This window comes from Ochotona princeps, chromosome 4 (assembly GCF_030435755.1).
Source record: "Ochotona princeps isolate mOchPri1 chromosome 4, mOchPri1.hap1, whole genome shotgun sequence".
Taxonomy (NCBI): Eukaryota; Metazoa; Chordata; class Mammalia; order Lagomorpha; family Ochotonidae; genus Ochotona; species Ochotona princeps.
In genome coordinates, this window is record NC_080835.1 from 48,784,317 (window position 1) to 48,797,757 (window position 13,441).

Consider the following 13,441-nt stretch of genomic DNA (forward strand, 5'->3'; position numbering starts at 1 on the left):
CCTTGTACCACTGTGACAACTTTAGAAATGGGCTCTCTAGTTTCAGCTGCTCTCTCCTTTATCCCCTTAATTTCTCCTGTTGCTACTCTGTTTTGTAACCAGGGCTGTAATGGTCTTTCTAAAAGTCCCATCCCATTGCTGGGACTCCCATATCCATCCTTCCTCAGCAGAATAGCACTGTGGCAGAGGTTAGTGCACATGGGAACTGTCCTTGGGAAAATGACATAGCATTTCAGCATCTTGGTTTCATCATTTATAAAGAGAAAGGTGTTGGCTTTGTGATTTAGCGGGTAAAGCCTTAGCCTGCAATGATAGCATCCCATATGGGTTCTAGTTCAAATCCTAGCTGTTCCACTTCTGATTCAGCTCCTTACCAATGGCCTGGGAAGACAGTGGGAGATGGCCTAAATATTTGAGTCCCTGTCACCCACACTGGACACTCAGATAAAGCGCCTGACTTCAGCCTTCCCAGTGCTGGCCATTGTGTCCACTTGGGGGAGTGATTCGGATGATGTAAAATCTCTCTCTCTCTCTCTCTGTAACTTTGACTTTCAAATAAACAAATTAAAAAAAATGACAACAAAATCCAGGGGATAGTTATAATGCCCATCTCATAGTGTTGCCATCATCATTATAGGATGGAGTCCAAAAAGTAATACAAAATGCTTAATTATCTGGTCCATAGAAATCACTCAGTATTAGCTTCTGTGATTCACGCTATTGTCACTCCCTGTAACTCCTGTGTCTACTAGCTTAGCCTCAAGGAGCCTAGTTCCTTTCTGATTCTTTTATCTCTTCTCCTTCCCCCTTTATTTTACCTCTATTGAACAACTTGCTCTACAACACAGAGTCCAATTATGCCTTTTATGTCAACCCCATGCTGTTCCATTTGCTTGAAATGCCCTTGACTCTGTTCTCCATTTAATTAGCTCTTTTTCCATGATGAAAACTCAGCTTGAGGGTTACTTTCCAGATTCCACAGTCTCTTCCCTATCTCCATGGTAACCCTGACTCTCCACTTTATGCCTGCCCCTTGTGCTTCCGTGCCTCTGTGACAGACGGTGTATCTCCACCAGAGCAGTCATCACTCTGGGCGCTTATCCCAAGCTTGTTTTTTTCCTTTGGGCTGTAAGCTTTTTGAGGGCAAAAATGTTATCTTAACTAATATTTCATCTCTAACACCAGGCATAATGCCAACATGTATCTAGGACTCAGTTTGACATTTGTTAAGCAGATGAGTTACAGAGAATTAATGAATGAGTACTCATACCCCCTTGGAGCCAAAAGCTACCAGATAATATAACTTTGGTACCTTCCGTTAGTATCTGTGGTTGCTGGGACTGGTTGGGCGAAAGCACAGGATCAGGTGCGTTGGCCCTACGCATTCAGCAACGTCTGGATATATGGATCCACACTCACACATTATCACACAAGCATCCCTTGTGCTCTCCTGCACTTACATCTGCATGCATATCTTCAATCCCCTCTTGGTGGAAAATACATCTGTTACAGATTAGAGGGACTGTTCTTAATGTTTTGTTCTTTTCATGAACCCACTGGACCTTAGGAGGTGCTTCAGAGACATGCTTCATTTGATTTTCCGTGGGATTTTGTTTGTGTAGTTGTTTTGTTTTGAATGGTTTTGAATGCACATTGAACACACATTTACACAATCTGAATGAATCTCAGAGGCATTTAAATATGCAGACTTTCTTCTTGGAAACATGATCTAACAAAAGATAGGAGTTATTTAATTCAGCAGGGTGAGGGTTACTTGAGGCTGTGTGCACTTTTGTAATAAAAGGAGCTGTACTGAAGCAGGAAATAAAATCTGCAATCGTGGCTTGTTTTGACTGCCTTGAGAATTTTCCTTCACAAGCGATTTACAAGTTAAAAAGAGGTTAATACTCTTATCTGGCCAAGAATGTGGCCTGTGGAATCTTCCAAATATTTTTCTGGATCTAATCTCAAGCTGGGCGTCTGAAGCAATAATGTTTTTCTATAAATTTCCAGGTACAACGTAAAATTTTATTTTAGTAATAACAGTTCTAGTACCAGACTTGGAATGATCTTGAAATATAAGGTAGACTGCATTCTAGTAAATTTCACCCACCTGTCTTCTAAATTACATATGTATGTGAAAGAGAAGGGTGAAAGAAAATAATCAGAGATTGGATTCCAGGAGGTTTTTCTTTCTTTTTCTTCCTTTTTTTTGGAAGACAGATAGAGAGCTCTCTCACTCACTGGTTTACTCTCAAAAGCCTGCAACAAGAAAAAGCTGGGCCATGCTGAAGCCAGGAGCCAGAAACTCAATCTGGGTCTCCCATGAGTGGGGCATGAATCTTACCAGATGAGGCATCACTTACTTCTTCCAAAGGCAATGATTCCATCTAAAAATTTTATCTAACCTCAAAACATTGCTTGAAACTGAGATTCTCATGTGGACATTACTGGGGATCATCTTTAAATTAAGGCCAAACAGAAAAAGTTTATAGGGAATGACTTCATTTTAGACCAGCTCTATCATTTTTATTATTCCCAGTATTTGGCCCTTAGTAGTTATCCAAGATGTTTTCTTAGAATAAATGAAAACCATTCAGACTAATACTGCCACACACCACATAATGATGCTTTAGTCAATGCATATGTGACATGGTAGTGCCATAATACTGTATCATTTAGTAACTTAGGTTTTAGTTTGTGTTCACTCCATGATGTGTGCACAATGGCAAAAATTGGCTGAAAATGCCTTTCTTAGAGTTTCCTTTATTAAGCACCCCGTGAACGTATTAGAATTTCCTGGAAGTCTCTTGAGACACAAGGTTGAATTTTCCAAAGAAATTGCACCAACACTAGAATTTTCCCAAAGCATAAGATACCTGTGATCTGACTTTTGGTGACCCCTCTCTACCTCGTAAACCTGAGATGTTTGCCCACAGAAGAGTTCTGACTTAAGTCTTGAGGAACTCTGTGAAAGTCCTCTAACTGGCATGGTTTTCACACAGAAAGATTAGAAAAAAAGGAAGACATCTATTTTCCAAAAAGAACTTGGAGAAGTAATTACTAGCTAGGGTTAGACTAAGGTACTGTGATAGGCAAAATTCTAAAATGATTCCCAAGATTTGCTCACCTTAATGTATAAACCTTAAATGATTCACTTTCCTGGAGCATGGGCAGGACTTGCACATTTGCGAGAAGGCAATTTAGTCACAATGCTAACCTAAGACAAAAGTGAACGGGTTTTGCAGCTCTAAATGAGTGGCCCAAAAAGCTGTGTGTTACTCAAAAAGAATATTGTTACGGAAAGGCATCTTAAAAGAAGGACTAAGTACTAAGTAATTGCTGTTACTTTGAAGCAACAACAACCATGCTGTGAATTACCCAGGGAACCAGAAGACCTCAGTGCTGCAACTACAAAAGAGGACTCAGCTAAGCTCCTGATCTACCAAAGCTCTGAGATCATAAATATACATGGATTTAAGCTGCAAAGTCTGTGGTAATTTGTTGCACAGCACTAGAAAACTGGTATAGGCCTCAAATGTACTCACAGAAATGGCAAAAGAAAAAAAAGCAGGGGCTATATAGTAGGTAAAATACAAAACAGGGCCAAGTAGGGGAATAAGTTGGCAAGCCAAAAGCCTATCCTTGGATAAAGAACCTTTGTAAACAATAGTTCAAGAAAGCACCAATGACATAGCTGTTCACAGGTTTGTGTTTCCCCAAGCTTGGTGGGACTTCTGCCATCAGTATTTTCTAGAAACAATTCCTATGGCCTTCTCCCTGGGAGCCCCTGATCCCGACTCTGAGATGGCGGAAGGGATGATATCAATTCTTCTTGGTCTGGTTGAACAGTCCAATACACACAGACATGGAAGGCTGAATGTTCACTTATATACATGTGAAAATGCTAAAATTGACACTGCATGAGGGTCTGGAGAAGCAGCAGCTGGAGACTAGTTCAAGCCACTTTGTGAATGGCCTTCCCTATGTAAAAGGTAAGGGGACTTAACTGATCTTTGTTACTGACAATTGGTCCTGAACAAGAACAAAATCATTCTATACCAGGGAGCAAAAGGATCCATGTTGGGTTGTGGGAAGATCTCCATGACAACAGACTGATGCCAGGAGTCCAAGGCTGTAGTAGAGAGGCAGTTAGGATCCAGGCCTGTCTCATCCACGTCTCTGTCTCTACGGTGCAGCAAGGTTGAAGCCAACAGTGGAGGCCAGGGAGTGTCTGCTAAATCATGAAGTGACAACTTCAGAGGCAGCAGGCATGAAAGCACCAAGATGTGAGAGGTTGAGAGAGGTTATCATGCACCAGGAAGTTGGGAGACGGAATACTGTAGCCTCCAAGGTCTCAGGAATATGACAGCAGAGGGGGGATCCAATTGAATTGAGCATTTTTCCCAAAAGCTCATTCTCACGTTTGTGGTATTTATAGATGCAGCCTTTGGGTGGCAATTAGGATTAGATAGTCATGTGGGCATAGTCCTATTAGCTTTAAAGGAAGAAGAAAGACTTGATCTAGCATCCTTGCTCTGTGTCACAGTGTGATAAGCCTGAGAATGCAATAAGAAGATTCTGCCAGACACCAAGCAGATGCCAACACTATGCTCTTGGCCTATACAGCCCCTGGAACTGTGAAGTAAGTAAATCTCTATTCTAAATAAATCATTCAGTCCATGCTATTCAGTTACAGCAACAGAAAACATGTAGCAACATATGTGCTCTGAAAAAAATTTGTACAGTAGTAAGTGCTCTCCAAATCCTCTCAGGTCTCTCTCTCAACATATTTCATACTAAACATTCAATAATCTAAGTCTAAAACCTGGGAATTATCCTGGACTAATCCTTCACTTAATACCAGTTACCAAAACATGCCGAGTCCAACTTTTAGTAGCTCTCAAATCCATCTGAACTTCTCCCTTCCCAGTCCTTGATATTGACCATGTAACTAGTGGCTAAATGCATTACAGGATTGCCCTAACTAGTTTCCTCCCTCTTGTCTGCCCTGTTTCTTCATATTATGCTCCTGCTTAAAAAAAAAAATCACCATGGTGCAAGGGGAAGCAGGGGGAAGTGTTCTGTACTATGGCACATCAGGGTACTTCTCTCTGTGGCACTGGCATCCCACATGGGCACCAGTTCATGTCCCACCTGCTCCACTTTCCATCTAGTTCCCTGGTTATGACCTGGTAAAGCAGTGGTGATGGCCCAAGTTCTTGGGATCCTGTATCCAAGTAGGAGACCCAGAAGAAGCTTCTGGCTCCTCGCTTCATATCAGCTCAGCTTCGGCCATTGTGGCCATTTGGGGAGTGAATCAGCAAATGGAAAACCTTCTCTTTTTTCTCTCCTCTCTCTGCAAAATCTACCTTTTAAATAAATATAAAATAAATCTTTAAAAGTCATCCTGGTTCTCATCAATGTCTCCAGTTAAGTTCAACTCCCTTAGTTGAACATGCAAGACTTCATTACGTGGGGTCTGGTGATCTCTTCAATCTTTCCTTTACACTCATATGCTCTGTACAGCCATTTGTTCAGCCTGTATTTGCCAATCTACATGTCAAAATGTATAGCCTTGATCCATTGTGTTTTGATATCATACCCTTTGTATATTTTGCCCTCACCTAGAAATACCTTCTGCTCTAACTTCTTTGTTTAAAACCCATATCAAATGTCACCTCACTTAGGAAGAGCCTCCTAGTTAAAGCTCATGGAGTTTTTATAAGGATTACATTGAGATGTGTGAAGCTCATGGCACAATGATGGTACTCAGCTTATGTCTTGCTTCCCTAATGGAGTTCCTTGAATCTGGGCCAGATACAATTAGCATATGAATAGAATTTTCTTGTATGCTATGAAGTCATTTCAGAATATAGACTCCAAGGAGGTGGGAGATCTGTCTCCCTCACTATTATAATGAAATAGATTCATGCACAGGAAAATTCTCATCTCACTTATGTGTTTATTGCTTGGTACTTTTTATTATAATTTGAGCTTCTAAACATCATTCTTAATGGCCTCAAAGTGATTCTGAAGATAGGAGACAAATCCCCTGGATACCACCTCTCTCAGTGTACACATAATAATTCAATGCAGTCCCCAGCCATGAGGACAATTTTCAATTCCTATTACCAGTTTCAGACTGTTGCTTGACAAATTTGTAGCTATTCTCTATTCCTAGGGCATTGGGTATAGAATTCACCAACCTGATACTCCCTGGAAGGATTAAAGCCTGCACACCCCCTAAAAAATGAGGGACTCTCTGAAGGTGGCCTTGCTGGGTGATTTCTGACACTGTACCCCTGACCTTCTATGAGCTCTTTAGAAACTCCCCATGGAAGGAAAACCTGCCTTCTGAGTTATCTGTTCCCTGTACAGATTTCTCTGCCAGCTCATACACACAAAAACATACATGCAGTTCTCCTTATTATTCCTTCAAACCCGCTCTCGCTCTTTCTGACACTGACAGTCTTAGGAGGGGAAATATAAGATGCAGCTCTCTTACTTGCATTCAGTAAGGTTTGGATCTTTTTCTCCTCTTCAGCTTCTTGAAGTACCTTCTCTGCCAGTGTCTTGTCCTCTGATTCGACGCACACGTCAGCCTCTCGAAGGTATTCTAGGTAGTCGATCTCCCGTTGGGCACGCTCCACTCTCAGTGCCAGGTTATTGACTTCACTCTTGTACTCACTTGTGTAGGTCTGACACTTGCCCAGCATAATGCTTATGTTCTTGGAAAATTCTCGGAACTCTTGAACGTATGCCCTTGTAAGTTGGGTGCATTTTTCCAGCCTTTGCTTCAGTCAAAAAATAAATTCCCAAGTTACTGCTGGTTACTTAAATGACTCAAATAATAAAATAGCTATCATTCATAGAAAAATATTTCATAAATAATAAAGGGGAAAAACAAATAACCTCAAAAGCTTTTCTATATATGAAATGATACTCATATTTGAAAAATATTACTTTACTATATTTTGTGTAACATATCATTAACTTATTTATGTACTGTGAATATAACTTATTACCAATTAATATATACCTAAGCCATGTTTTTCTTTCTTGTGATGATAGTGTCTTTTAATCGATGGAAAAAAATTTTATATATATATATAGTGTACATATTTTGACAAACGTAGATATAAATTTTGTGGTGAGAACATGTAAAATCTCTTATTTTCTTATATTATGAGCTATAGTGACCATGATGTAAAATACTGTTTATTATTAGATTTATTTATTTTTATTGGAAAGGCAGATTACAGAGAGAAGAGACAGAGAGAAAGCTCTTCCATCTACTGGTTCACTCTTCCAAATGGCTGCAATGGCACAACTGAGCTGATCCAAAGCCAGGAGCCACGAGATTCTTCAGGGTCTCCCATTAAGCGCAGGGTCGCAAGGCTTTTGGGACATCATCCACTGATTTCCTAGGCCATAAGCAAGCACCTGGATGGGAAACAGAGCAGCCAGGACAAGACCCACTGCCCATATGGGATGCTGGTGCAGGATTAGTCAATTGGGCCATTGTCCTGGTCCCTAGATATTTTTGAACTTATTCTCACTGAAATTTTGTGCCCTTAGTCCAACACCTCCCCAGTGTCCCCATTACTTAGCCTCTGATAATTACCATTGTATTCTATTCCTATGAGATTAATTTGTTAGATTTCACACATACAGATTATACAATATTTGTCTTCCTGTACCTGGCTTATTTCAATTAGCACAAACACTTCAGGTTCATCTATGATATTGCAAATAGTACATTTCCTCTTTTATAAGGCCAATAGTATTCCATTCATATATATATATATATATGCATATGCATATATATACTACATGTATACACAGTTATCTGCTTATAATTTTAATGACGTAGTACTTTATTGAATTGATCTCCCATTATTTACTCTGTTAGACCTTAGTCGAAATGCGGAGTAACAAAAAGAGAGACAGAGACAAAGTGATTTTAAGGATGAGATAGAGACACACATACACACAGAGATTGATTTTCCATTTACTGGTTCACTCTCCAAATGTCTGCCACATTCAGGACTGGGCCAGGCTGAACGAAAAGCCACCAAACCCAACCTGAGTTTCCCCATAGGTGGCAGGGATGTAAGTAGTTGAGTCATCAGGCCTCCCAGTGTACTCACGAGCCAAGAGGCTGTAATCAGCCGCGGGAGTTGAGTCTTGATCTTGGGCACTCTGATACGGGTTTCCCAAACAGTGGCTTAAAAAAACAGACCCTGTGACAAAGGATCTGAACTTACCCTGTGTATTACACTCTAATCTGCACTTTAGGTATTGAAGGACTATTGTTAAGGATTTGGCTGTTTGTATTCTAGGACTAGTTAGTGCTAAATGCTGAATGTAATTCTTGCAGATTTACAGAGATGAGACTGGGGAGGAGATTTTGGGAATTAGCAAGAAAAGCAGCAGCAAGAGGGACCAGCATTGAGGCAGTTTGAGTGTTCGTTTCAGACCTGGCTGCTCCACTGCTAATTCAGCTTCCTTCTAATGCACCTGACGAAGCAGCAGAGGATGGATGGCTCAAGTGCATCTAATTTGGGAGACCACTCTGGGCTCCTGGCTGTGACCTTGCACAGCCCAGCTATGAACTAGCAGATGGAGGATCTCTGTCTCTCCCCCTTTCTACCTTTGTCTTCCAAATAAACAAAAATAAATCTTTAAAAAAGGCAGCAGTAAGAGACCACTGGTCTGGGAACAGTTAGCTCATCCATAGCCTCCAAACCAGTCTGTGTAGCTGGTCAGTGTTGGGTAATGTCTTCAGCCTGTTTTGCTGAGTTATTTTACCCTGATGCTAATTAGATGACCAGATAATTTGAATTTAGAGATTTTTCAAGAAAATATAGAAAGTGTTGAAGATAAAAATGTCTTTAAAAGAAGATACACGATCTATCACTTTAACTTGTACAGAAGCAAATCATCAAGTAGGAAGTAGCTGATGACAATGCTAGGGTGTGGCAAAGACTAGCATGGAGGGTGAAACTTGTCCTTGGAAGTCTGTCCAGGCTGTAGAAATGTTGGACTTTGCACATTTTAGTGAGGTGGCAGCCCAGATGCTTTCTCTCTATTAATGTTACTAAAATATGCTTATTTCTAAGTCAAATTTCTATTTGGCAAGAGCAGTGAAGACTTAGCTTCTTGATCCATGGCTATAGGTACTTCTCACAGCAACCTAATTATTTATCTCAGAAATATACTGCTAAAAGTCCTTGTTATCCTGATACAGTGAAACATGAATTAAAAATGACTCAGATTTTTCATTTTCACACTTAACTAAAAGAACTATTGAATTTTGGATGTCTAACATTTTGGATATTTACCACCATTCCAAAATTCCAAGTATGAAATGATTTATTAAGTCCCCAGAATAGCCTGAGGAGGCAAATTACATTTTTATAAACCATTTTACATATGAGGAAAATTTCCTGATTACAGCACACAGCAAGGCTATGCTCAAGGCCTAGGGGTAGAGCAGCCAGGACTGTGGAGTTGGTGCTGGACTATGAGCACTTGTAAGCATAATTTTAGCAATACAGTTGTCATTTCCTCCTTGGGAAACACACATCCCAGTATACAGGGAAGTTTGGGTAAACTAAAGGGACTTCTGGGAGGTGTGCAGAGATGCCACCTACCTCTAAGACTCGAAAGCGCTGGTAGATGTAATGCACCATGGCAGGGTCCTGGGCGCACTGCGGTGGAGGCAGACATGCTGCAAGCAACAGAAGCAGGAGGGCAGGAACTCGCTGAAGGACCATTATGCTGTAAACTTTCAGCAGCAAAATCCCTTACACGTAGTTCTGGAAGAAGACTCAAGGGTCCAGGTGGTCGTGTCCAGCTTTGTAGCCACAGCTGAGGCAAATCCTCAAAAACAACTTCTTGCACAGCCGCAGAGCAAAGTTCGCTTGTTATTCCACCCCATGCATGATCTCATTTGCGAGATGGTGATGAAGTCCAGCTGTTGGTAAACCAGTTCCCGGAGGCCCTGTTGGCCAACTTGGTGCAGTTCCCTGGGTCCTGCATCTATTTCCCTTCCCCTGGGCATGCAGGGAACCTCCCCTGCTAGTGACTGAAGACTGCTTCCAGGCCTGGGTGTACGTATGCCTTTGGGGTGGAAGTGGGGAACGTCTTCCATCTCCTACTCCCCTTTTCCACTTTTTTATTTTTGCTTTCTGCCTCCTTAGTAGATTCTGCAGTCCAATCACAGGCCTGATCCAAGATAAACCACCCCCCACCTTCTTGCAGTAGGAATCAAATGTGCAGCTTCTGGCAAAAATCCCTAGGATCCTTTTCCCAGAACTTCCACTGGGAGACCCCACCTCTCTTCCTTTGCATTCCTGCAGCTCTTAAAGGCACAGCAAAGAAACGAACACAGATCTTTCCCTATCTCCAACTCCTAGTGTACAACACCACATGGCTCCTCAGACAATGAGTTATAAACCTGACTTCCCTGGGTTGACAGCTGCAAACTGCAGCTTTGAGCTCAGAAGAATTTTGTTAAGAGAAATAAGAATGATGGAAACATTAAGGCTTCTGGAGCAACACTATCAGGAAATGAAACTCCTTTGTAAGGAAATCCTGGAGTTCTCTTAATTACTAATGTCACAATTCCCTTCAGAGAAATGCAGATCAAAAAGCTTGTTTAACTCCTATTTGAAGGCCCTAAACCAACTAAGATAAATCATACCCAAAAGACAAAGTGGCAAAAAGCTTCTATTCTTGCCTTTGCTGTCCAAGTCCTTGGTTTTCTAACCCCCCTCTTCCTGAGTGTCTAGGACTCCCCATGGCTCCTTTTCAATTGCCTACTAATGTGTGGGGATTGTGGGGCATTATGGAATAGAGAAAAGGTGCTGACTAGAACTCAGAATAACCAGGAAGTTTCTCACAGTCCTCCTTTGAGTATTTTTGTCCCAGTAGCTGTTTCTTCCCACCTCTCATTTGTGTGATACAAGCCCTTTACTACTCCTCTCCACTCTTTTGGTAAAACCCCAAACAGTAGCTCTTCATCTTTGAAAAACAACTGCTCTTTATGAGACTCATCTTCAAACTATCCTCTAAATTGGTGAGCTGATCCCTCCTACATATATATTAAGAATTCACCCAGATTCAGACTACTTTTTGGGAGTGAGAAGGTTTTCTTCAAAACTTCTGTGCTTGGCATTTGGGAATATAGACATTAAACCTGCTTTGAGCTGATTTTCTTCCATGAACATCTCCAGTGCCAACTTTGAGATTCTGAAAGGGTAAGGTGGATAAGGGCCAGTGGGGGGAAAACCATGTGTTACATTTACCTGTTGGGCAGTATCAGTGTAGATACTCCTTCCTTTGGTCTTCTCCAGGATGCCTACATCATTTCCACAACATGCATTCAAGATTAAGGATGTCTGAAGGATTACCAGAGTGTGGGTGAGGACGGAGAGAATGCAGTGACACACTTTAGTCACAGTCCTCAGCTGCTGTGGGGATGACTACTGCTGCTCCCTTCTCTCTGGGCTGGGCTCTGAAGAGCTCCAGCCTTGGCAGGTACCATGTCTCTGGTCACTTGTGACTTTCACCCCCACAGCACCCTCTCTGCAGTCACCAATTTTAGAGGCCAAGCTTTGCCCCCATGATGACTGACCACACCTGGTCTCTGTGAATGCGCTTTATTCCTTGCTGTCCCAAGTAGAGGTGGCAAACTTCACAGCTGATACCCCTAACTCATTAGAAATCATTAACTATGGGGTAGAGCCAGAGCAGGCTCATATTCTTGCAACCAAGGTTTTCATAAAGAAAAGCAGGCTCACTTCAGAGATGGTCACAGTTGTTACTGATGCACAGTAGCCAGCTATTATGGCCCTCGTTATTTACTAAGAAGGTGCTGGGTTGGTGAGGATGAAAATGATGTGCACACTAAGCTGCAGCTGAGATAGATTCATTCGCTTTGCTCCTGTCTTGCTTGCCTTTGAGCTCTGCCCTTCACCACTGCTTTAAACTCACTAGTGAGGTGAGTGATTAAACACAAAGACCTCTCTTTTCTCCTCTGCAAGTTTCTAATCCTCTACTTTCCTACCTCAGTATCCCCAGAGGGAAGACCCAAGCCCTTTGATATTTACTGTTACATCCTGTGGATAGCTCCAAGTCAACAACTCTTGTTCTGTAGACCCAGTCCTGAGTTGAATGGTTTCCCCAAATGGCCAACTTAGATAGCCTATTGAGGCCGACCTCCACCAGGTCTCCCATACCTCTCCTAGTTCGTGGCCATGTTCACCACAGGTGGCTCCCTTTGCTAATGTGACTCCGTAGTAACTGACACTTGAGTTTTCTGGAGCCTTCCCTGCTCCCAGAGTGCCTCCATCCAACTTTGCTGAAAGGGGCCAGTAGTTCTGGGAGTCTTTAAGGAGGCAAAGCCCAACACAACAGCATCCCTTTTGGAATACCGGAACTCATCCTTTAAGTATGAACAGAACATCTCTTTTTCCTTCTCTTTTCTGTTCACCTCTATTTCCTTCTTTGTTTATTCGCTAAGCCTGCCTCCCACCCTCACCCAACAGCTGTTTGCCTTAATGCCATCCTCAAATCTCTCAGTCTTGTATATCTCCAGTAATTGCATTGCTTCCTGCATGAGTGACTGTAGCAGTCTTTAATTCCCCATCTTCATGTCTTTAGATAAAGCATTGGTTGATTTTATGCCAAAGTGAAAGCTTTTATAATGTGATCTCAGCCAGCTTTTCTTGCTTGTTTTTGTCATTGCCACATTCAGTCTTCACAAGAGCCACATATAATGGCCTCCAACTCTCCATTAAATTTATTACTGTGGCATATTTCCTTGTGAGGGTCTTTCAGCCTAAACTATTTCTCTCTTTGGTAACTAATGAACTCTCACTCACCTTTCAAATTCCTACCACATCCTCACCCTTATCCCAGGAATAATAACCTCTCCTTTCATCTGTTTCTGATTTCTGAGACATTTGGAAGTCCGAATCCTGGAAATTCAAAGGGAAGGCCAAGCTACACATTAGAGGGATGGTAGAGACAAGTGGGCTGTTGGTCACTGAGAACATCTTCCAGGATAAATGATCAGAAAACAGTTTTATTTTTCCCTGGAAAATGCCAAAACTCTCTTTTTAACCCTTATTCTTAGTGGAAACTTTTCCAGGTATATCTCAAAAATGTACTAAAAAATAATGATGTAAAGTGATCATTGTGAAGATTGGCTATTGGATCATGTATAGAGAACTCTCAGATTATTAAGATTTGTAGAGAGGTTTCCCCTGGTACATATTGGGGAAAAATTTAGTTTCTGGCTCTGTTTTTTGCACTTTCTTTATATCCCTTTTCTTCTTTGCCTCTGTGCAACTTTTTTTTTTAAGGTGCTCATTCTGATGTCGATAGCACCATAACATGTGAAAAGTCCCTTGTGGGACTGACTGGCTTT

The 13,441-nt window shown here is 41.6% G+C and overlaps 1 protein-coding gene across 3 annotated transcripts in view; it reads right to left on the reverse strand.

The window, feature by feature from the left end:
- OLFML1 (olfactomedin like 1) overlaps window positions 1–13,441 on the reverse strand; it is a 33,455-nt gene that overhangs the window by 18,368 nt on the left and 1,646 nt on the right. Inside the window, exons 3-4 of one of the 3 annotated variants that reach the window (XM_004590119.3) lie at window positions 9,660–9,982; window positions 6,509–6,797 (exon numbers count right to left, since the gene is read on the reverse strand). In XM_004590119.3, the coding sequence (XP_004590176.2) occupies window positions 6,509–6,797; window positions 9,660–9,782 (412 nt within the window). In that variant the 5' untranslated portion in view covers window positions 9,783–9,982. Of the gene's footprint in view, window positions 1–1,312; window positions 1,421–6,508; window positions 6,798–9,659; window positions 10,325–13,441 lie in introns of those variants that run through there. The other 2 variants (XM_058663450.1, XM_058663451.1) reach the window with 2 other exon arrangements.